Raw genomic sequence first — 24,121 nt, forward strand, 5'->3', positions numbered from 1 at the left:
TAACTTTAACAATCCAGGCAGATGTTGCGACAAATCCCTTTCTTGGGTATTGGGATCACCAGAATCTTTTCCATTGAATCATGTCCAGGTGGTGCAGATTGCAAAATATCACTTGGGTTCAGTAATAGTAGGAATGAACTGCACTGTCTTTTGCTCCATACTCATGAATAACAAGTGGAAAGCTTTTGCAGCACTGGCAGGTTCTGAAGACAAGCACCCAATGGGTGGTGGTCTCACAACTGTGGGCTTACCACTGATCCCACCTCCACACAGATAGGACTGATGGCAGAGGCGGAAAAAGAGGTGGACATCTTCCTAAAGACTCAGCTACTTCAGTGGAAGGTTCTACTTCTCACTCACCAGCCACGGGGGAATACAGGACCCTCATCCCGGTGACCCCTGCTAACACGGGGTCCCTTGGAGTTACTGAAGTCAATATTGCTGGAGATTCCAACTCTAACGTTATTCGTTTCTTTTCAGGTAACTTGGCCATTTGTTATCCGGTTGGATTTCTCTACAGAGAGAAACAACACGTAATTTCATACTATAGGGGGACATTTTCTGTGTGGGCTGTGATTAGACCGATTTGTGATATGGGAATGGCCTTTATCCCAGGTCATCATTCTAGTGCAAATAAAGTTAGATTTATTTTAGATAAATAATGCTTTTATTTGCCAGTTTAGTCTCCGTTTATTTTTGTGACCTTGTTGTTAAGGTAGAATTTCTTTCTTTGTTCCTAATCTTGTGGTATATTAATTTGAGCCATATGAAATCAATGCTTTTGTAGGTCAAAGTAGTCAAATATTAGCAATTTCATTTGATTCAACTCAGATATGCTACCTGAAGGTTTTACCCAACATGTGACTCATTTCCATATGCTGATATCTTTGTTCTGAAATTATTTTCTTTACTGGTGATGGATTGATGAATTTTACTTTCAGTGAAGGGCTCGTGGCTAAACCTACTTATGATTCACACCTCAAACTTTATGATTTAATCTACTAATAATGAATAGGCATGACTTTTCCTATTGCAATGGCAAAGAGATGACTAAAGATGACTTATTCAATTAAGTTGGACACGGACCTAAAAGGAGAGTGAGACTTCTTTTCTCAAATAAGCAGTCTCCCCTACTTCTCCCTTTCTTTGTTCTTTCATTTGCATTAAGAAACTTACATTGAAGAAAAATGAACTGGAAATACCTACTCTGGATAAGAAATGAGAATTGGAATCTCTCCTCCCCGTGCCAGTGATTCAAGTGTTTCTTGCCACTCAACCATTGAATTATATTAAAGATTTGTGATTTTAAATATATATGGATTTGTAGCAAGGTCTGCCTCTCCTCCCCTGCAAAAAGAATAAGTCTTATGAGAACCCAGTATATAAAACAGATGACATCTGTGATGCTCTAATTGATATGGGGACAGAAGACTCAGAATGCCAAGTGCTTGGATTCTTTCCTCTGGGCTGCTCACCCAGAGCTTCCAGAAAAGCAGTTTTTAAAAATACTAACTTTGGTGATATTGGCAAGACAAAACTCCTCACACCCTTTGATTCATTATTCATCATGGTTCTGCCCTCAGTTATTAAACATCCCGAGTAGCATTGTCCATTTTCTTCCAAAGAAATTAATCTTAGAGCACTGCCTCTTTTCTCTTGGCAGAATAAGGACTGTGGTACAATCAAATGAATTTAAATTTTAAATGGCAATTTTAAAAGTAATAGTATCGTGGAAGGGTTACATAGCCTATTTGTTAGTAAATAAAATGCTTTCTACAAAATTGATACTCACAGATGCTGATTCCTTCTATAATTCCATGATCAAACAGATTTTCTGTGGTTCTTCATGGATTAATGGTTAGTAAGTGATTCAACTGTCATCCTTGGTTTTCTTCCATGCCACTCAGATAAAGCTTATTTCTTCCCATACGTTTTTCTCTGTCTTGATGCTTCATGTTAAGAACTAAAACATTCACCATTATGGTGGTGGTTGCAGTGCTGGCGGTGGTGGTGGTGACAATGGTGGTGGTGGTCTTGGGGGTACCGGTGTTGGCATTTTGGCAAATGCTGTTTTCGAGTATTCTTACTAAGGAACAAAGCAATCTGTCTCTCCTGTACAATTACACGAGAGATGACAGGACGTCTACCTCCGCCTTCTCTAATCAAGGAAATGGTGATGATCAGATTACTATATTTTCCTTACAGGTCTTCATAATGGGTGACTGTAGCCATTTTATGAAACCATTATCCCTTTCTGTGTTATTGTTGTTTGTCTTGTTGTTGTCTTGTTGTTTTGTTTTGTATTGTTTTTTTAAGATTCCAGCACATTGGAAAGTGTGTGGGGAAGAGGGAGAAGAGCAGGGGTTTCCATAGGCTGAATCTGAGATTTGACCTGCAGACCCAGATTTGAGCAGTTCATGAGCTTGTCTCAATCTAAAGCCTTTTGGTGATAGATATTTGGGAAGATGGGATTATATTAACTCTTGGTGTTGAAAATACAGATTTGAATTTTGAAAAATGTTATTTTTTAAAATATATTCTAATAACCAGGTCCACATTTTTTACATGTTAACACACATCTTCTTATTCCTTTTTCATTTATCTCTAGGCTCTTTTTCTCTAAATAAGCATTTGACTTTTCCCTTTGAATTTTTACATAATTCAACACCAAGATCCTTTACTGCACACCAAAACCATTTTCTATTTCCTGCCTCAGAGAAATCTCTTTAAGTGGCTCATGCTCTGAGTCAGAGAGTACACACACTCCCAGTGATCCCATTTGTGTAATTCAAAACATAGAGTCTTTATTTCAAAGACGCAGTATCAAGTTCCAACCTCAGATCTGCGAAGACATCATGATATTTTTGTGAGAGTGTTATGTTCTTACATTTCTACCAAAACCACACTTCCTGTGGTCATCCTGGATGGTCTGTGCTGTCCCAGTTTCCTTTATCGTGATTAAAGCCCTAACCTACTCACCAGTGGATCCAGCAATGAACAGTAATTAGTACCATGGAGCCATTCAAGGTTCCTTGCCATTGGTTTTTTGATGACCTTTAACACACTAAATTTGGTGATAGGGTGTCTGAAATAGCAAAAGTGAGGAAATGCAGATTGCAGTGGAACACCAGTAATGAATCTTTCTGATTACTCTTTACAGAAGACCAAGACTCATCAGTTCACCCCAGTGGAACATCCCATACCACTCATGGATCAGAATCAGCTGGTGAGTTTGAGCTACTGTAGTCATTTACTGTTATCATCACTGAGCCTGCTGATGATTAATAAAGCATGAGTCAGTGTCTCAAGAAGAGTGGTTCTCAGACTTTCTTAGCATGCATCACAATCTTGGAGAGTGCTTATTAAATCACACTGGTGGGCCCCATTCTTAAGGTTTCTGATGCGGTAGGTCTGAGGTGGAGCTTGAGCATATTTATTTCTAGTAAGTTCCCTGGTGATGCTGGTGCTGCAGGGACAGGGACCGCACTTTGAGAACTACTGTGTTGGAGAGAGAAGTCTTCCATGTGGAAGGATCAGGAAGAATTCAGGCAAGGTCTCAATTTAGCATTGTACTACACCAGCCTGATTAAGAACATGGGTCTTGGAGTAAGAATGGCCTGGGCTTGATCCCAGCTCCTCCATATACTAACTGAGGATGTTGCTTAAGGGATTTGAGACTCAGTTTCCTAACGATTAAAATTGGGATAATAATAATTGTTGCAGGGCATTGTTTTAAAGACTAAATGATGAAACAGGTGTAAAGGTGTAAAGCATATGGCACTGTAGCTAGCATTTACTGAGAATTTACTGTGTGCTGCTGGTGTTGTACTAAACACTTTCCATGTAGTAGGGTAGACCAGATGAAGCTGCTATTTTTGTAGGTCAACAGTTGAATATCCACGATTCCATATGGTTCATCTAATATTACTTTATGTAATCATCCTACAAACCCTGTGACCTATGAAAGTATGGTTAGCATCCCTGTATTCCAGACAAGGACACTAAGACTCTGAAAGGGCAAGTACCTTGGCTGGGTTGACATGACTGGTAAGTTGAGTAGTGGAGCCAGGTTTCAAGCCCCGAGGTCTCATATTGCCTCTATAAGTATGTTCTTTTTTTTTTTTTTTTTAAGATTTTATTTATTTATTTGACAGAGAGAGACACAGCGAGAGAGGGAATACAAGCAGGGGGAGTGGGAGAGGGAGAAGCAGGCTTCCTGCGGAGCAGGGAGCCCGATGCGGGGCTCGATCCCAGGACCCTGGGATCATGACCTGAGCCGAAGGCAGGCGCTTAACGACTGAGCCACCCAGGCGCCCCTATAAGTATGTTCTGAAGAAAACACTCCATAATGACCATAATTACTGCCAGGCACGTATTATTAAATGGATACATGTTTGCTGTATCTCAGATCACACCCCTGGAAACATTACTGCAGGCACCAAAGTCTGACATGAGGCAGGTTTACTTGTGACCAGTAACGCTGGAACCACTGAAAGTCCTGCTGATACCAGTGGCCCTGATATCCTCAGTCCAGGTGACCCCATGAAAACCAGGGAATCCATCTGGACCATGGTCTTCCCTCCATGCCCAAGTCAGGGCTGCAGTTGCCTCCAGGCCTTAAGATTCACACACTTAAAGCAAATATGAAGACAGATATTTACATGGTGGCTCAGTAATAAGCTTTCATGCAAGAGCACAGGATAGAGGGGTTCATTAGAAATGCTTCTAAAGTAAAGACAGAAGTCCCAAGCTCTTTAGGTTCCTTGGATGGGGCATTTAGCCTTTCCCAAACTCAGTTTCCTTTTTAGTAAAAAAGGTGATCAGGACACCTGCCTCTGTGACCTCCCAGAGTTTTGTGAAGAACGAGAGCTATCAGGAAAATGAAAAATTTTGGGAAATGATAGGGAGTTATTATTTCAACCATGCTCTCTAAAATCAAGAGACCCTAGCTACTCCAAGTGTGGTCCTTGGACCAGCCACTGGGACATCTCCTAGGAGCTGGCTGGAAATGCAGAATCCCCAGCCATCCCAGACCTACTGAATCAAGGTCTGCATTTTAACTAGACCTCCCCCCACACTGGTTGTTTTGTATGTGCACTGAAGTTTGAGAAGCTCTGTCCTAGACTGTTTTTCTCACAGTCAAGGCCAGTTGAATTATCTCTGTGCACACGTCTCAGGTTGGATCTCATCTCCAAATTACAGTGTCAAGTGTCCGTCTTTGCAAAGCTTGCTTTCCCAGCCAGCCCTACGCTGGCTGGATTTGCAGACCTCTGGAGTGCAAGGTGAGGCCTGCTCTATCTCGTCCATCTTCTCTGGCTTTTGCTTGAAGTGAGAATCAGGTGGGCGGGAGCCATCTCTTTTGTTTGACTTCTGTGCAGGTGTGTATTGTTCAAGTGGGAGGTTTCATCTTGTTGTACACACACCCAGATCTTTCCTTGCTGGGAGCGCTTTTTTTGAAAACCAAAATAAAGAGATTATGATCCATTAGTGGCCTCCTTTTCAAATATCAAAGGCTGCTATGAGTCAGAGAAAGACCAGGGAGAGTGCCTCTACTGCTTAGATGGCTTTCAAACCCGAAGATCTTCAGTGTAGATGGCCAGCATCTCATGACCCATGCAGGTGAAGACGTGCCAATGACCAAGGACCCCGGGGGGCAGCTAGGAAAAGCACCTTGGACTCCCAAGATTTGCAAAGTACAAGGCCACTGTCAAAGTGGCATAAGAGGTGTTGAATGGCCCGAGGTCTGGTAAGAATTTGTTTTGTTCCATTTCAAGTTTAACGAAAACATCAGATTGCATAAACAGGAGTCAGCCTATCCAAAATAACCATCATCATCAAAATTGCACTGTCCACTGTCTAAAGTTTGACTCTCCGCAGACATCTTCCTTTAATTCAACCCTGGCCATCTTCATCCATTGCTTAGCCAGACAGACTGCCCTGATTTGCTTTTTCTTCCCTTGGTAGACTTCAGAATTTTGCAGTAGGTTCCCCATGGATAGGAGGGAACAAGTTCATTTTTGTGGGATATTTTCAAATTTTGTTTTGAAACAGAGGAGGAAGCATAAAAAACACAAGCAAAAGATGAAGCTTTAACTTAGGTGAGTCTCTTCACGAGATGTCTTAGAAGTTTCTTTTAAAACACGATGCCTGGGGAGACGAACCATGAGAGACGATGGACTCTGAAAAACAAACTGAGGGTTCTAGAGGGGAGGGGGCTGGGAGGATGGGTTAGCCTGGTGGTGGGTATTGAGGAGGGCACGTTCTGCATGGAGCACTGGGTGTTATGCACAAACAATGAATCATGGAACACTACATCTAAAACTAATGATGTAATGTATGGTGATTAACATAACAATAAAAAAATAAAATAAAAAAGTAAAACACGATGCCTCCCTCATTTTGATGAGCCTCCCATACGGAGTTATGGATTCTTTTTTATTTTATTATGTTCAGTTAGCCAACATATAGTACATCATTAGTTTTTGACGTAGTGTTCAAACAATCAGATTTGTGGATTCTTTGTCTTGCTACGTCTCCTTCCAGTTTGAGATGCTTTGCTTGTTTCGTTATTTTGTTTTGTAGTGGTAGAAAATATTCATTCTTCTGAAAACAAGGCATGTTTCAATAACATATTAGCAGGGACTCCAATAGGGTGATTTTCCCTGGACAGAAAGGGCCATTGCCTCCTAAACCCTTATTTTTTAATGTTTATTTTTGTGTCTGTGAAGACACGGATGAGATTGTTAGATTTGCTTTGGACTTTCCAGAGCGTTTGAATCCTCTAGGGATCTTGTTAAAATGAAGATTCTGACTCAGTAGGTTTGGGGTGAGGCCTGAGATTCTGTATTCCTAGCAGGCTCCCCCGTGATGCTGATGCTGCTGATCCAGGGACCACACTTTGAGTAGCAAGGTCTTAAATCAGAAATGGTACAGAGCAACTACACACAATTCCCATTCTTGTGCACTTCTTTAAACTTCTGTAAAATTATGGTGAAGTGGATTTTATTGTTATCCCCATTTTCTGAATGAGAAAACTGAGACCTGGAGAGGGTAGCTTGACTCAGCAGACGTCACTAGCAAGAGGCAGAGGGGGGACTGCCTGGCTCTGGAGCCCAAGGTCTTAAACACTGCACAGTACCGCTGGTGAGAATTCTCATGTTCTTGATGAACAATGACATTTCCAGACGCTGGCCTTAATCAAATCAACTTTTCTGGGGAGATATCTTTCGTGTAACACTTTATAAATGTCTGCGGCTTGAATCTATAAATAGCTTCTCAGTGATGCAGAGCGTAGAGAGGTTGGCCCTGTGTGCTGCTCTGTAAGGAACTGGTCGTTATGCATTCCAAACTTTGATTGAGAGATATTGTTTTTTTCCCCTTAGGCCACTCAAGTGGGAGTGAAGAAGGTGGGGCAAACACGACCTCGGGTCCTATGCGGAAACCTCAAATTCCAGGTAAGTTTCAAGCTGTGTGGCAAAAAAAAAAGGGTACTAGAAAAGCACATTCTTTGCAAGCTAAAGGGTGAATGAGAGCACTTGGTAGGAAAGAATGGAACTTTTTTTTTTCTGGGTCCCATAAATTGAATGTCTGTCCCTGGCCTGTCCCCAAGAATTGGCATGTTAGGTTCTAAAGCTTCCTTCCCAGATGAGTGATCCATCACCCAGGGGACTCTGTCCCATACCCAGGTCCTTCCTATCCCTGCCCAGTTTCTCCTTTCTATCGGGGTTGGGGCATGGAAGTTTCTTCTCACATTGCAGACAGTGAGGAGATATAAGGGCCTTTGCGGGGGGGGTAGTAAAAACATTCTTCTGGTCCCCAAACAACTGTTTCTCAAGGGACAGTCTTTCCTGATCCAGACAGAAGAAAGTGTCCGAATGAGTCACAACGTGCGGTAGGAGGGCTGGGACACCTGGCTCTCCTGAGCATCAAGATTTAAGGTACTTGAGGCAAATTCTTTATTTGACTTGGGCTCAAAATGGAGCATTTCTAAGGGGGAGATTACAAAGAAGAAAGGGTTTTCCCAGGGTTGTAAATTCTCTTTTTCACTTTCCCCTCTTCAGAGGCCTTGGAGCTGAGCCTCCCTCGGGAAAAGGGAAGAATGTAGGGTGCACCTCGCCCCCTTGCCTCAGCTTGCCTGAGCACAGCTGGGATAAGAGCAAGTGGAGAGAGGGAGTGGGCTGCCAGGGAAGGGGGGGCGCAGAGATGCAATATGCAACATTCTTCTCGGCTCTAGTGAGAGCAAACAGGAGAGACCAGAGAAAAGAACAGAAATGGGACCACCTGTTGGCCTCCCCACCTCCTGACTCCACCTCCCTCCCCACACTCACCTAACTAGGTGGAGGCCAGGCAGAGGCGGTCCTGAGCAGGAAATGGGAGGAAATCCAAGACTCCCAAGGGGGAATGGCCAATCGATGACTTCTTATCCTTCTTGGTTCTTGAGCTCTAGCTCATTGCACAGATATACAACCCACGTGGCAAGAGAATGGATTCAAGTTGTCAAATCATATTTTTATCCTATTAAAGCTTGATTGTAAAACCTATATATAACATCTTATCCATAAGTGATACCTGATAATTGGAGACATTTGAGAAAATACAAACCGAAGGACAAAAATGTAAATCATTTATTAGCTACCCCACCATCTGGAAATGCCATGGTTACCATTTTCATAGATGTCTTTCCCATCATTTTAAAATGTAATTTATATACAAAAATGTAATTGCAGCATGCATGCTGTTTAGTTAACCACCACCACTCTCAACTGGCTGCCCACAGCTTTCCAATGTCAGTAAATATTCTTCTCCTGTTCTCACCATGCAGAATAGAGTGGGTATGCCCTAATTTATGTAACTGATCCCTTACTCTTATATTAGGTTGTTTCCAACTTTTACTATTATAAATAGCACAGCAATGAACATCTTCAAAATGAATTCTGAGGTCCTATAAATTCTCAGAAGGGGGAATCAAAAGCTGAATCAAAAGCATGCACATTTTGAAGGATAAGTTTTGCCAAATGACCCCCCCACCTGGGCCCCGGTTGAATGTGCAGAAGTTCAGCCCTCCACAGGGGTGTCCTTTTCCCACCCACTAGTGCATGGCCCCGATTTGTGTTTCTTAATAAAACGTAAGGTGGATGCTCTTATATAGGAGAGGAATGTTCCTTTCAAGGGAAACATAAATTTCCTTTAGTCTCCTTAATAATACTGCGCCAAAGGCATTTACAAGTTTCTACAGGTCATTCTACGCTTTTTTGGAGACATGCTTCTCCTGGAGGAACTTGAAAATTCTGACTGGTGATAAGGGTTTAAAATAAGAGGCCTGTTGGACAGACGCCTATAGCAGAGTTGTTCTGGTATTATCGGCCAGTTGGCAGGGCTATTTGGCTGGACTCATCCATGATGCTGAGTATAGTTCTTGTTTGGACCAGGTCAATTTATAAAGTCATTTTTGTTTTTACAAAGTGTGTTTCCCAAGCTCACGGGTGTCTTTTGGTTCACTCTCACCAGAATGGCTCATCATCTTGGCCTCCCTCCTGGCCTTGGCTTTGATTCTTGCTGTTTGCATTGCTGTCAATAGTCGAAGAAGGTAAGGGGATGCACCTCGGGGTCTTTGCTTTGAAAGGACATCACTTAAACGTAGGCTCCATGAACTTCCAGAGTGTAGCCCCTGGAACCAGCAGCCTCGACACGCTGGGAACTTGTTAAAAATGCAGAATCTCAGGCCCTACCCAGATCTCTTATATCAGAGTCTGTGTTTTGACAAGATCCCGGGGACTCGTGTGTGTAGTACAGCTTAAGAATCCCTGCTCTGGCATATTCTTTAGATAAAAGAGACACTGTGATTATTTGGACCATCACTTTTAGGTAGTGTTGAATCTTTCGAGGTCCTTAAATTCTTCAGGGTTAAACCCATGGAGACGCTATCTGATGAAAGTTATAAAATATCTCACCCAGAAGGCATAAAAGTATGTACTCATTCATTGATCAAACAGCATTTAGTAAGTGCACTCACAATGCACAAAAACACTGTATAAAGATCTAGGAATTGGTCATCCCCGTTAGCCTGTCTGTGGCCTGTGGAACCTTCTAGAACCCTTACCTAAAGTAGGCCTTGGGTTTCTGTGGGGTTTTTTTGTAATGATACTATTTTGTATTTTCTGGAAACTGTAGTTGAAAGGATTCAGGTTATTGCTTAGGAAGAGCTCCCCGACAGTAAGGCCTATGAAATGATGAAGAATTTTCCTTGCAAAAGTCTGAATAAAGACAGTCAAACAGCATATGGGCTGTTTTCATATCCTCAGGGGTCCCTCTCTCTCCTCACCTTAACCAAGGCCTGCCACGTCGGAAGTTATTTAAATAGTACATGTACCTGCCTGATCTGTGACCAGGCTCCAGACGTAATATACAACCTAAGTGAAAGGAAGGAAAAACCTCATTCTAGCAACATGAATTTTGACAGCGCACTCCAGAGTGTGAGTCTAAATTTCCTGTTCAAGATGCTCTAAAGGTGCACTGTTTTCTTCTGAGCCCATGCAGAGGAGCATTCCACCTTTTATAAATGTCCCTGGAGCTTGCTTCCAACAAGATAAAAGAATCGTATTTCCAAGGAGGGCTCCCTTTATTGTATCACTAGATCATCTGACGGGCCAGATGAGGCCTCTCGGTTGGGGAGAAGACCCGGAGAACATGCTAGAATCTTTCTTGTTGGCTTTTGGAAAGCAACGGCTAATTCTATGGCCACGTGCAGCACATATGCAGCATCTCTGGTTATCTGAGGAAACTAGATGATGTCACTTTACGCTGGTACAAGTTAATAAAAGTGCTATATTAAAGCCAAATAACTGTTGTTACCTGTACCTTTGAGAGAATAATAAAAAAAAATTACACGTGATAGCCAACTGTGTAAGGAACAAAAACTAGGAAAAGAAATCAGAAAGACCTTCTAGGAGGTTCCTATGACTAAATGGAAAGAGATTTTGTTTGCCGAATTTAAATAACGTGACTTGAGGGAGCCTTTACAAAGCGTCTTTATACTTTCCCTCAGCCTTCTTGTTTTCTCTTAGATTACTTTTGCTCAATTAAAGATGAATTTGCTATTGTTGGAAATGAGTCCTTTTGTTCCAGGGCCTAGACTGCACCCCTTCTGCTTACATATACGGTCCATAAGCTTTGCACACGTCGCCATAGAAACGTTGGCCCCAGATGCTGGCAGTGGGGCCGATTCCTCCGAGAAGCCTCTCAGCTGTCCCCCAGAGCAGCTGGAGTCTGCTCCGCGGGGCTGGTTAGCTCACACGGCGCTCCCCAGCCTGTCAGCCGCAGAAAGGGGCCCCTCGTCCCAAGACCAGCCATCACCCTAGCAACAGGCAAACAGGGACACGCGGGATCCGGCACAGCAAGTATCTCACCGGGAAAGTAGCTGCTTGGATGCCGTAAATTACTATGTCCTGATTTGATCATCTAAAACAGATTTGCCACGCAGCTAACGGGTGGTTAACGGCTCCACAGGCCCCTTAATGTGCCCTGCGTTTCTAAAGCCGCAAGCCCATTTCCAATCCTCTTAAAAGGCTGGGGCCTTTTTGCTTTGAACATTACATTTTAGAGAGATCCAGAATCCTATTTGCATCAAAGAAAGTTTGGTGGAAAATAAGGACCCATGGCAGGCTTCCGTTTCTCCAGCAAACATCTTTTGAGTAGCAAGGAAGAAAAGATTAAACATGGAAAGGGTGCCATCCCAGCCCAGAAGAACCTTGAGGTTTAGCAGCAACATTGACTTGCTGGATTTGAGTCAGATGATCTTTACTGAGAACATACTCTGTGCCAGGCACTGGTGTATGAACTTTGGTTAAAAGATGAAAGAGAAAAGCAGTCACTGAAGTTGACATGCAAGGCTTGACCACGGGTTTCCAGGACAAAGTGACCTGTGCGTCATGCATCATAAAGATGCCAATGGAGCAGTCCTATTATTTCTTTAGCTTTTCCCATCCCCGTCATGCCCCATGTCATCTTACCTTGCTGTTCATAACCAGAGTCCTTGAATTTCAGCTTTCCAGTGGAAATCCTACTTCATTCCATTTCCTTAAGAGCAGACAATTGTCTTAGGAGTCAGTTGGGTTGGTAGGTATCGGATGAGGCCCAAGAAGGGTTAGGTGCCCTTCCCCTAAAGAATTGATCTGATTTGTATGAAGAGGAGAAAAAAAAAATGTGAGGACCTTACGAGAGAAGGTTTCACAAAGCTGGAATGATTCAAGGATGTCACCCTACTGGCCATGCAGAAAAGGCCTTCACCAGCTGTCAGTCTCATGGGAATAATTGTGTGATGCACCCCCCCCCCCCAGGGTAGTCATCCCCCCTCTGCTTGGTAGGGCCCCTCTGTAAAGCTCCATGATTTAGAAATGCCTTTCTTCTCTTCAGCTACAGTCAAGCTCACTGCGATCTGTCTTCACCCAACCTTGTTCTGTCCTCTAGAACAAAGCTGTCCAATAGAACTTTCAGCAATGATGGAAATGTTCTATGTCAGCACTAACACAAAACCTTTGTGGCTCCCAAGCACTTGAAATGTGGCTAGGTTGACTGAGGAGGTGACTTTTTAACTTTGTTCAGTTTTAATGGGTTTAAATCTAAGTAGCCACCTGCGGCTAGTGGCTACCCTGTTGGGTGACACAGCTCCAACACAACGCAAAATAAATCTCTAAATATCTTTAAGGAGTGTCAGGTGGAAGAGACAGAAGACCGGTTGTTGAGTTACTCCCCCAAGTCTTTCAAGATAAATTCCTCCATGCCCTAAATGTGTGCTACCTGGTTTCTCACCCCACCCAGCCTGCCCACCCTCTCCTGGTGAGACCCCACTATGGCTCCTCCCATACCACGTGGTCACTGCTCAGCTGATTGATGCCTGAGATTTAAGGAGAAAGGAGGTGAAGACGGGATGCAGTTTGCTGGAGACCTCTGACCTTTGGAGTCAGAAAGTCTCAGTTGCAGATACTCTGTTTATTGCCGTAACTAGTCGTGTAGCCTCAGATGATACCCTTGACTTCTTGGACTCAGTCTCTGGTTTTACATAATGAAGAGGTTGGCTGGGCAACCTCTGAAGTCCCCTTGCTCTCGTGTTCTCTCGTGTTCTTTCTGAAAGTTCTATAACTAAAAAGAATGAAAAAAATTAGAACTTGTCTTTTAAAAGTAGTTATTAATGCTTCTGAGTTGGTGACCACGGGGAGGTTCGGGGAGATTGGTGCTCTCACAGAGGCAGGGGATCTCCACACCCTTTGCTCGGCCCTTGCCCTGTGCATCTCTTTCATCAGGCTGTTCCTGGGTTATGTCTTTTTGTAATAAACCAGTGATGTAGTACGTAAAAAAAAAAAAAAAGTAATTATTAATGCCTGGAGCAACAAATATTGGACTAGTTGTTCATGAGAATCATCCTGTCCTCCTGAAGAAACTTAGATAGCAGAGACACAGAAATCCAAAGGGAAATGGGGGCAGGACAAACCCAAGCACCATATTTCTGAGCCCTATGGGTTCAATGTTATCCACTTTCTAAATCAGCTTTTTTTAGACTAAATAACATGAGTCCCTAGCCCCCACCCATGCACCAACATTTTTTATGATTATTAATCACTTTCCTACAATGTGTCATTCAACTTCTAAGCCATCCATTAGGTCGGCAAATGGGAATTGCTTTAATAAGACCCCTCCCCTCCAAAGAACACCTGAGATACCCATTTGAGAATTTGAAAAAATACAAGCAGACTTCCACCTTCAGCCTTCTGGGCCATCTTCATAGTAAATATAACGACTAGGTGGAGGCAGTCAGAAGACAAGCAAATCCCAAACTCATATGGCTCTGGTTCTATGAACAACTAGAGCCAGTGTTTCTCGAACATTTACTGTGCTCTGGATTCTGTCCTAGGTGCTTCTCCAAGGCCTTGGCTGCCCCATCCCATTGAGTAAGAGCAACAAATAATAACAATAATAGACTCATGTGTCGGTGCTAGGCTGTGTTTCAAGGGCTTTCCACAATCCTGTGGGATTGGTACTCTTACTGGCTTGATTTTATGGATAAGAAACCTGAGAGTCGGAGAGGTTAAATGAGTTGCCCCATGCCACACAACAATAAGTTCTCAAAACCAAGCCTTCGCAGCCCCTACCCTTGTTTATGTGGACTGCGCCCATTGTCCCAGCCCCACAGACTAGCTCCAAAGTTCAAGCAACCTTCCCTCCGCCCTTCCTCAAGCATCATGCCAGAGGAGACAGGATCTACCTCCTGTTGAGGAGGTATAATTTCTGTTTCCCCAAATAAGAGATTAAAGTTTATGGCCTTGGCAATTCTAGAGGGAATGGCCCATAATCATGAATAATAGAGGCTTTGTCTCTACAACTCCAAATATCCAGCGGCAAAGTGCACAATTCCGACTTCACACTGTTTCCAAATCTCCAGATGGTTGGCAGCATGAATAGAGCTGGGCAGAGCCCAGGCTTCTGGTCATAAAGGCATAGATTTGAATATTGTCTCTGTCTGTCTTACTAGCTATGTGACCTCAAGCTAGTTATTAAACGTTCCCGGACCCCAGTTTCCATTGCTGTATGACTAGAAAAGCAGCTGCATCGCAGGGTTTTTGTGCAGATTTCATGAAATTATACGTAAAGTGCCTGGCGTTCAGGAGGTGTCCAATAAATGGTAGCCCATTTCCCCTCTTCCCCCACCCTCCCCCTCCTTGTTGCCCCATGAGGCTCTGCAGCTTTGCTTCCGTTAAGCAATCTGACTTCTAGATGTGCAGCAGTAGGCCTGTGACCGGACAGAGGAAGTATTGCATCAGGCTGGGTGGGGGGAGGCAGGGACACCATCAAGGTCATGCTCTTCCATAGAAGACCTCCTGCGTTCGAATCTTGAGCAAGGTTACTGAGAACCCTTGCAGTAACAGTGAATAGCTTTCCTTATGTAGTTAAGCCTCCTATGTCCAGAGTTATGTGGAAGTTACCCAATGTTAACTGATGAAAATCAATACGGCCTTACACGTCTAGAATAATGTTTCATTTTTCTCCGTCCATGCAGTCAGAACCCTGATAAGGCCAACAAAGTATCCACTGGGAGAGGAAGTAATGGGACTTGGTTGAATACACAAATCAGAATGATTTATAGTCATCATGTTCGTGGTTTATCTAAGTCCACAGGAACTGCTAAAGTGCCTAAAAAAGGCAAACATTGCCATCTCTTAGGATGAGGAAGGAGAATTAGAACTTAGGAGTCAGACACCAAAGGGCTTGAATCCCAATTCTTTTATTACTTGCTGAATAACTGGGGCAACTTACTGAATTTTCAGAGCGTAAGGCTCTCTTCACCTGCAATGGGGGACAATGCTGGCCCTGGCATCCCGGAGTTGTGACCACAGATTCTCAAACTCAGCTGTGCATCAGAACCCCCTTGAGGGCTTATTAAACCACAGATACTAAACCCACTGCTAGCCTTCTCCGACTCGGTACATCTGGGGTCAGGCTGAGAATGTGCATTTCTAACAAGTTCATAGGTGATGCTTTTGCTGCTGGTTCAGGGACTCACTTTGGATGGTTAACCATCAGTCAGATGAAACATGCTCAGTCAGACCATCCAAATCTGTTGTGATGATGTTGACAGTGGTGACGACAGTGAGGATGATTTGAGTCATCAGAGCACCTTCTCATGTGCTTTTTTAAAATCATTAGGTGTGGGCAGAAGAAGAAGCTGGTGATCAACAACGGCAACGGAACAGTGGGGGACCGGAAGCCAAGCGGAATCAACGGAGAGGCCAGCAAGTCTCAGGAGATGGTGCATTTGGTGAACAAGGAGCCCTCAGAGACTGCAGATCAGTATATGACAGCTGACGAGACGCGGAACTTGCAGAATGTGGACATGAAGATTGGGGTGTAACACCCACGCCGTGGTGACCTTGGAGAGAAACGGCAGTTGGAGACATAACCATGATAAGGAGCTGGGACACTTCACAGATGCAATGTGCTACTGATTGTTTCATTGAGGATCTTTTTTTAGTATAAAATTTTCTACTCCTTTTTGTTTTTTGCGTTTTATTTTTTAAAGTCAGGTCCAGTTTATAAAAACAGCATTGCTTTCTGAAATGAGGGCCCAAATGATAACCTGCAAGAATTTGACTGCTCCAGTTCCCACCTAGAAGCCTCCACCCCCGAGGGCATGCTCTGGATGGCTTCTAACAAAAGCCACAAATACATCTTCCTGATCCCCGACCTTCCCTCCACTCCCCCTCCCAGGCAACAGCGGCCAGCTAAGGACATGCCCCAGGCCTAAGAGGGATTGGTCCCTGGGAGGATATTTGAATGGGTCCACATCCCTCCTCTCCTCCTGCAGCCCAATCCCTGGGCATTTCTTTCCAGTGGGGTATGGGATCAGAATGTACTGGTTACACATCCCCTTCTACAGACCCCCTGGAAATTTTTCACATGCTTCTGGGAAATACCCAAAAGGTGAAGCTATTTATCTGTAGGAAGCTATTTATCTGTGTTTTTGAAATATTAAACCCTGGAGGTCCTTTGATCAGTATGATTTTTTTTTTTTTTTTGGTTACTTTGTCAGAGGCATAAAGGGTTTAAGCTGATTCATAATAAACATCTGTACTTCTTCCATCTTAACCCTTTGTGCTGTGATCCTTCAGTTTTTTTTCACCAGCAAGGTCTGGTTCCCAAAAACTCATCAGGAAGATGTGAGAAAGCCCTCCTTGAAAGTCCATCTCAGAGCCACTAAGCGCCCCGCGCCCCCCCCCCCCCCCCCCCGTTCAGGCTCACTCAACCAAATCTCAAAGAGAATCAAGGAAGACAGCGCTGTGCTATCTCTGGGGCTCCAGAGCTTTCTCCTGTCCTAGCACCAGAATTGTGAGGGGAGGAACCTCAGCTGCTTTTATGTGAGAATGGCCACCAGTTCTCTGCCCTGAATGGCTGTGAAAAGTCACATTACATTGCATGACCTACCATTTGTGACACCCCATTTATAGACACTGACCCTGCGAAGTGATGTCCAAAAACAATATGGAAGTACCTTTTGACCTCTTGTAATGAAAAGAGAAGCCAATGGAAATGAAAGAGAGCATAGACAGTAGCCAACTGATTGCCACAGGTTGGGGAAGGGGGAAGCAGCTGTGTAGATCCTATTTGAGTATTTTTATGACTGTATTTGTTTATACTTTAGCGAGCCAGCTGTCCCCGACATAGTTGCTACTCAGGGTATGTTAAGTGCCTGGGAAGTCCCTCAGAAGGTTACAGGGCTTTCCACCCTTGGAATCTTAGCACCAGATAGGCAGGTTTATGGCCAAATAAGAGAATAATGGCTTTATCCCTTGCTTGGCAAGTCCTCAGTCTTTATTCATTAGTTCAGAAGTCCCATTGGTCCTGGAACTTCCAAAGATGATTTGTAATAGAAGAAATTGAATCTATAAACTAAGGACTCCTATTAAATGAGACTGCTCTCCTTATGCCCCCATAAAAAGTCATCTGTTGCCTAAACTGATAGGTTTAACTGGTGATGTTGCTAAGACCAGAGAGAGAGAGAGAAAGAAGAAGAAGGAGGAAGAAGAGGAGGGGGAGGAGGAGGAAGAAAAGAAAAAGAAGAGGAGGAGGAGAAGAAAATAGGTCCCACATTAGTCAGGGCTGGGCTTATACATGGGGCGATTATGAAGGATCTATTTTTAAAAGAGAGGCCCACTTTCTGCACTCATTTCCAACTTCTGTTCTCCCCTATCCACCCTCATAACCTCCTCCCAATCATGATCTTTGAAAACTTCCTTCTCTTCTGTGAACTTCATTGGCCAGTTCCATACCCAGCTGTCTGGTTTTCTTTTTATTTTCAAGTGGAAAGAAAAGAAATGGACATCTAGCCACTCCGTTTCATAGCCACTATGTCCAAGTGCTCCCTGCTTTCCAAGAGCTTTCCTGGTCTGCTGCAGACACGCTCACTCCGGCTCTTTAGCCACTCCAGGATCCAGTTCATGAGGGCTATGCCAGGCTCTATCCCGAGATTTTCTTCAGGGTCCTGGATAGTCTTACAAGTCTCACAGCTAGGGATGGTTTTCCTTTTCTAGAGATTTCCAATAAATAGGCTGAGATAGGTGATTGTTTTCTATTTTTAGAATTTAATACGATCTTTACTTTTATTACTGTTGTAGTCCCTCACTTGGATATGCCTCTGTGTTCTCAGATAGGAATGGGAGAGGTCCAGAGCTTCCAGCCCTTGGATGCAATACCCCTCTAATATTGCCCAGAGTTCATGGAATAGGATGTATTCTCTCCCATTTGAAATAATGGCATAGAGAGCTTAAGATGCGATTTTTCCTACAATTGTAAATCTTTTGTGTCTCCTGAGGGCTGCCTTTAAATTAGCACTGGGTGAAAATAAAATGGGACAAGAGACTCCTTCATATCAATATTTTGTAGATTCTAGCCTGGCAGAATGGAATTCTCAAGCAGAACCTCTCAAAGTTTTATATTGAGATCATGATGCCAAGAACTGATTCCATAGCCAATGTTCATTCAATACTGGTACATCAGAGGAGTGGGAGAAAGGAATCTCTGACTTCTCTAGAAATGTCAATAAGAATAAGAATAACGTGGTCCATTTACCTTTATGTAATAGGTATGCCTTTCTATAAATCACTTATGTTGAGTTTTCAAAGAATAGCTCATTGTTCAGCATGTACAGTAACCATTGTTACTTTGATTTGTCACAGCACACCCTTCCTCTGATTTTTGTATATTTATTGATGGACCAGTAGTAACGAGGAAAGTATGATATGTATATTGCCCAGTTGAAAGCACTTATTGGAAAATACCAAAATGCCACTATTAAAAGGCTAAAGGAAACAGACTCTGGAGTCTCTGATTTAAAGGGAATGGAAGTCTGGGAGGGGCCGAGCTGCAATGATCTGGCTGGCTGAGTAATTTAGAACCACAAGGTTAAAGTTTGTGAAGTGACTGAAACTTTACACTCATTTTTTCTAAAAAAAATCACATGGACTTCTACCACTTGAGGGTCTTCTTTGGGAGAAAGTTTAATTTTCTGTAGTAAGTGGCCCACATAGCTCAAACTAAGTAAGATATCTTGAAGTGTTAGTTCTTCAAAAGCTGAGTACTACTCCTGGACTTCCAGGCAAAGAGAGAAGAGTGAACATACTCACCTCCATTCTTTCATGCAGGCCTCTGAAAAGACAATAAAGAGATATTCCAAAAAGGTGTAAACCAAGGGGATCAAAGAGAATGGAAGAAGAGACAAGAGGAACAAAAATTTGAAGCTGGAGAGTGACAGTTCATTGGTAACTGAGCAAATCTGGAGAAGCTGAATCTTAAGCCAGCAGTGGGGAAGTTGAGACAGGTCAGTTGCATTTGTGAAGCAGAACCCGCACCAAAGGCTCAGAAATTGGTAGCATTAGCTACCTCTGGGATGTGCTGGAGAAGATGGGGCTAAAATTAGGAGGATGGCTTTGAAGTCTATTTAAGATGCAGTTAGAACCCCAGGTCTCCCTCTTCACTCCAAGTAGCTGAGTGACTGTTCTTTCCCAATCCCAACCAATGACCATTCTCTGAAGAGGGCAAAACAGAGAGTTTCTGAGGGGCAACAAGGCATATCCGGTTGACATTAGAAATATCATACCGAGAAGTGAAAACATGCATAAGGAAAGTTGAGACTCCCTTGCCTTCTCCCCCTAGCTTGGTTTCCAGAATGCCAGCAGCCAAGCATGTATCCGTCAGGCAGAAGTTCAGTCTTTCTGGGGAATCTGATAAGTCTGAGAGAAAACTCTGAAGATACATGAGCATTCCCCCAAGGAAATGGCCCAGCAAAGCAAGCTGCAGTGAAGATCACATCTCAAGCCCTGCCAGGCACACAGGGCTCTTAGCTTCCTGTAGCTCCCTCTTACACATCAGAAGTAGAGATGATTCACAGAGAAGAAAACTTTTAAAAACATCATTAATAACCTCCTTAAGATAAGAGGAGATCATTTATCAGTGGAACAAGAACACAATGCTAGCATGAAAAGGAACATTGAGGGAATGCCTACAAAAAAGGAGCTCTTTAAAATTCAAACTCTAGGGGTGCCTGAGTGGCTCAGTCAGTTAAACGTCTTATCTTCAGGGTCCTGGAATCGAGCCTGCTCAGCGGGGAGTCTGCTTCTCCCTCTCCCTCCCTCCCTCCCTGCTCATGCTCTCTCTCTCTCAAATAAATAAAATCTTTAAAATAAATAAATAAAAAATAAAATAAAATTTAAACTCAAAAGCACAAAGTAAAAAATAAACTCAATAGAAGGTTTGGAAAATAATGTTGAAGAAATACCCCAGAAAAGAGAGAAAAGACAAAGCAAAGGAAACAGAGGAGAAAAGATAAAAGTAGGGAACCATTCTAGGAAATCTAACATGTGGATAATAGGAGTTGCAGAAAGAGAAAACAGAAAATGAAAAGGAAGGATTCATTCAAGAATAAATCAAGAAGATCTCCCAGAATTGAAGAACACAAATATCTAGACTAAAAGGACCAAGTGAGTGCTTGGTACAATGGGTGAAAACGGACTCACACTAAAGCACATCATCTTAAAAATTTATCACAATTGAGGCAAAGAGATTATTTAATAAGCCTCTGGAGAGGGAAGTTTGGTAATACAGAGGATTAAGAATCAGAATAGAATCAGACTTCTCAACAGCCACATAGAATACCATGAAACGGTGCCCTCAAAATTCTGAGAGAAATATTTCCTAGCTAGAACTCGAATTTAGCTAAACCACAAATTAAGAGAAACAGTAGCATGAAGGTGTTTAAATATGCATTGTCTCCAAAACTATCCATCCATTTTCAGACAACTCCCACAGGATGTCCTCCATCAAAACAAGGAAGTTACCGAGAAAGAGGAAGGCATGGGACTCAGAGAGCAAAGTAAAGGGAATTCCTGCAATGATGACAAAGGGAGATCCTGGGACAGCAGCTGCATAGTGCTAGGGATCAATCCATCCAAACTGAAGTACTGACAATAAATGAATGGACCTCTAATTAAGAAGAAAATTACATTTTTGGTTCTAGCAGTTAGCTATCTGTGCATTAAAAACCACTCCAAAAATGCAGTAACTTAAAACACAAACATTTATTATTTCTTGGGAGTCTGCCCATTGACTGGGTGCTGCTGCTGATCCAGGCAGAGCTCAGGGGGGCATGATTATACTCACACATGTGTCTGTGGTTAACAACAGGTCAACTAGAATCTATGATGGCTTCATCAGGCATGGCTGGGAAGATGGAGGGTGGTCTCCTCCTATGTGTCCGTCACATGCCCTCAGCTGCCTGATCTAGCCTTGGCAGGGATCCAAGTGATGGTAGATGCCCACAAGGCTTCTTGGGGCCTAGACCCAGAATTGGTTCTCTATCATTCCACCATATACTACTGACCAGACAGATCGTAAGGGCAGCTTGGACTTAAAGGGTGGGAAACAGATTTTACCCCTGAATGGGAGGAGCTGCAAAGTCACATTGCAAAAAGTGTGGTTACAAGGAGACCAGTGACCGGGGTCATTAGTGTAATCAATCTGTGACTGTTGGTTGAAAGATGCTTGTGCTTGAGGGCACCTCTCATGTTTACGCTTAAGTACACACACCATCTTGGCCATGTTGGCAAGACCATTAATTTAGAAAACCGTAAACAACCTCATAAATGCCGCGTTTATTGGAAAAGGAAGGAGCAGGGCCCTGTGTGAATCTGTGTTCCAGAGATTACCCAATACAGTAGAAAGAGCATGAGCTTCGGAATCAGACAAACCTGGGTCTGAAGACTGACTCTGTCACTTTACTGTGCAACCCTGTTCACACGTCTTAAATACTTGGAGTCTCAGTTTTCTTATCTGTAAAAAGAAGGACCATGAAAACTCCACAGGGCCACTCTGAGGATTAAATGAAGTAATAGTACCTGACAGGGTCTGGCCTACATCAGGTCCTCGAAAATACTAATTCCTAGGTGAATATCAATTCATCTTCCTTATGCACACAGTAGGCACTTAACTTCTCTCTTCACCATCCCCTCCGGTTTCCAGAACTCTAATCAGCTTTTAAGCTCTTAACTTAGGATGCCTGGAACCAGAATATTTTGGACTCCAAAGCTCTTCGATTTTCACAGAAAGGTTTTTTGCTTCCAAAGCCAGACTAAAGAGCAAGCAGTCCCGGAAGCCTATTAGCTGGCATCCCTTGATGAAATCTTGGCCATTCAAGCTGTGGCTGTGGATTAACCAAAGTTACGGCTCCACCGACAGCTTTGATCAAGATTTCCAGAAAGTTGCCTCACCACGCCCCTCCCCAGGCCAAGCCCCTTCCCCTCCCAGTGCCACCCCTTTACCTTGTCCAGGTGTCATCGACACAGGTCTTACTCTGCCACGTAATTAATTGGCCCATGGGCCTGTCTTTTCCACAAGACAGCAAGCTTGAGGGCAGGATCCGGCTCTGGATCTCCAATGCACAGCAGAAAGCCAAGATCAATAATGTCCTCAACAGTTACCTTCTACGGAGCGCTTACAGATTCCTGGATTTCACCTTTGAGTCGTTCCTATAACCCATGAAGGAGAATTCGTGTCCTGTTTTTAACAGGTGAGGCACCTGGGGATGCAGAGAAGTTAATTATTGTCCCTAAGATACACAAGTAGAAAGTGGTAGAACCTGGAATGGAGCTCAGCTCTGTCCAGAGCCTCTGACCTCACATGCTTTGTTGCCTGTAGTCAGAAGTTTGGTAAATTGAACTTGTCCAAGTTAAGAGGTCATCTTCGAATGCTGTAAACCAGGTCAGCATGCCCTCATTCTCTGGGCCTAGTGGGACTGAGGGAGGCTTCCAGAAACCACAGGAAGGGCTTGGGAATGAGTAGGTGAAGGTACACTCACCATTTAGGCCATATTGGTGATAGAATTAATTTAGGAAACTGTAAACAACCTCATAGATGCTGTGTTTATTGGGAGGGGAAGAAGCAGGTCCTATGTCAATATGATTTTTGCCATGCTGCCTGGGCAAAGGGTCAGGGGAGCAGGAAGTCTGGCCGAGCCATCCTTCTTTCTCAATAACCAGCACCCCAGCCTCCAGCCCCATTCCTTGCCTGTGTTGACATCTGGGCTTCAACACCGGTAGTTTGCCCGTCAGGGCTCCCCATAACCCGCCCCCTCAACCCACTCCCTCAGGCTTCCAGACTGTTTGCCTCATCATGTGATGACTACTGTTTTCCAGAAGTCTAGTCCAAACCACTTCCTCTTTCCTCACTCCCTACAGAAGAATGGCAAGAACCTCAGGAAAGGCAGCTGAAGTTGAGTTAGAAAATGGCTGTCTTTAAAAGAAAATTCTGAGTACAAATCTAACCCTACCCCTTACTCCCTGTATGACCTTACGTAAGTTTTTGAATGGCTCTGGGCCTCGGTTTCCTCGTCTGTAAAATGGGAACTGTCATTATTACCAGAAAGACAGATGAGCGATTAAATGAGATAATATATGTAAAAATGTGTGGGATATAGCAGATGTACGTAGGTTTTTTTCCCTCTTTCCTGCCATCTTCAACATTTTTCTCATGGGAACACATAGTAGGGACCTAGATAGACTATGAACCATGGTGTGGGGGAAGTCAGGGGTATTCTAAGAATTTCTGAGCCCTTCCCACCCTTCCAAGAATTGGGGTCCTAAAAACCCTCCCACTCTGAGATTCCCAAACACCCATTAGAAAGGAAAAGAGGTTCTCCCTCCTGTTTTCTGAGGAAGGGTGGAGCATTCAGGCTTATTACTATCAACATCTTACTACACGAAGACCCCGCCAAAGCAGGGCTTCAGGGTGGCTTTTAAATGAGGAGAGAGAGGAGAGGGGGTTGAAATTCTAGGGGCCTGGCTCCAGAGAGCCCGGCCCACACCTTGGGAAGGTTTCCGTGGAGAAGTGGAGAGACAGGTTTTCAGCGGTAAAGGCTTACAGGCAATTCAAACTTCAGGCAAGGTTACTAGAGTTCAAAAAGAACTGTACCTTTTATTTTCTCCTCCTCCAAGGATTCTTTAAATCTCATTAAGAAATGAAGAAAGAAATGTCAGGAAAAGCTGTCGGAAGGATAAAAATAGAATTAAGAAGAGTGCAAAGAAGA

The 24,121-nt window shown here is 43.5% G+C and overlaps 1 protein-coding gene across 3 annotated transcripts in view; it reads left to right on the forward strand.

Moving 5' to 3' along the window:
- CD44 (CD44 molecule (Indian blood group)) overlaps positions 1–19,977 on the forward strand; it is an 88,542-nt gene extending 68,565 nt beyond the window's left edge. For 2 of the 3 annotated variants that reach the window (XM_032413896.1, XM_032413897.1), the window contains exons 6-9: positions 3,161–3,226; positions 7,383–7,454; positions 9,508–9,586; positions 15,697–19,973. In XM_032413896.1, the coding sequence (XP_032269787.1) occupies positions 3,161–3,226; positions 7,383–7,454; positions 9,508–9,586; positions 15,697–15,901 (422 nt within the window). In that variant the 3' untranslated portion in view covers positions 15,902–19,973. Of the gene's footprint in view, positions 1–273; positions 496–3,160; positions 3,227–7,382; positions 7,455–9,507; positions 9,587–15,696 lie in introns of all 3 variants that reach the window. The other variant, XM_032413898.1, reaches the window with a different exon arrangement.
- Positions 19,978–24,121: the final 4,144 nt, after the last annotated feature.

Source organism: Phoca vitulina, unplaced genomic scaffold (assembly GCF_004348235.1).
Source record: "Phoca vitulina isolate PV1807 unplaced genomic scaffold, GSC_HSeal_1.0 scaffold16, whole genome shotgun sequence".
NCBI classification, from domain to species: Eukaryota; Metazoa; Chordata; class Mammalia; order Carnivora; family Phocidae; genus Phoca; species Phoca vitulina.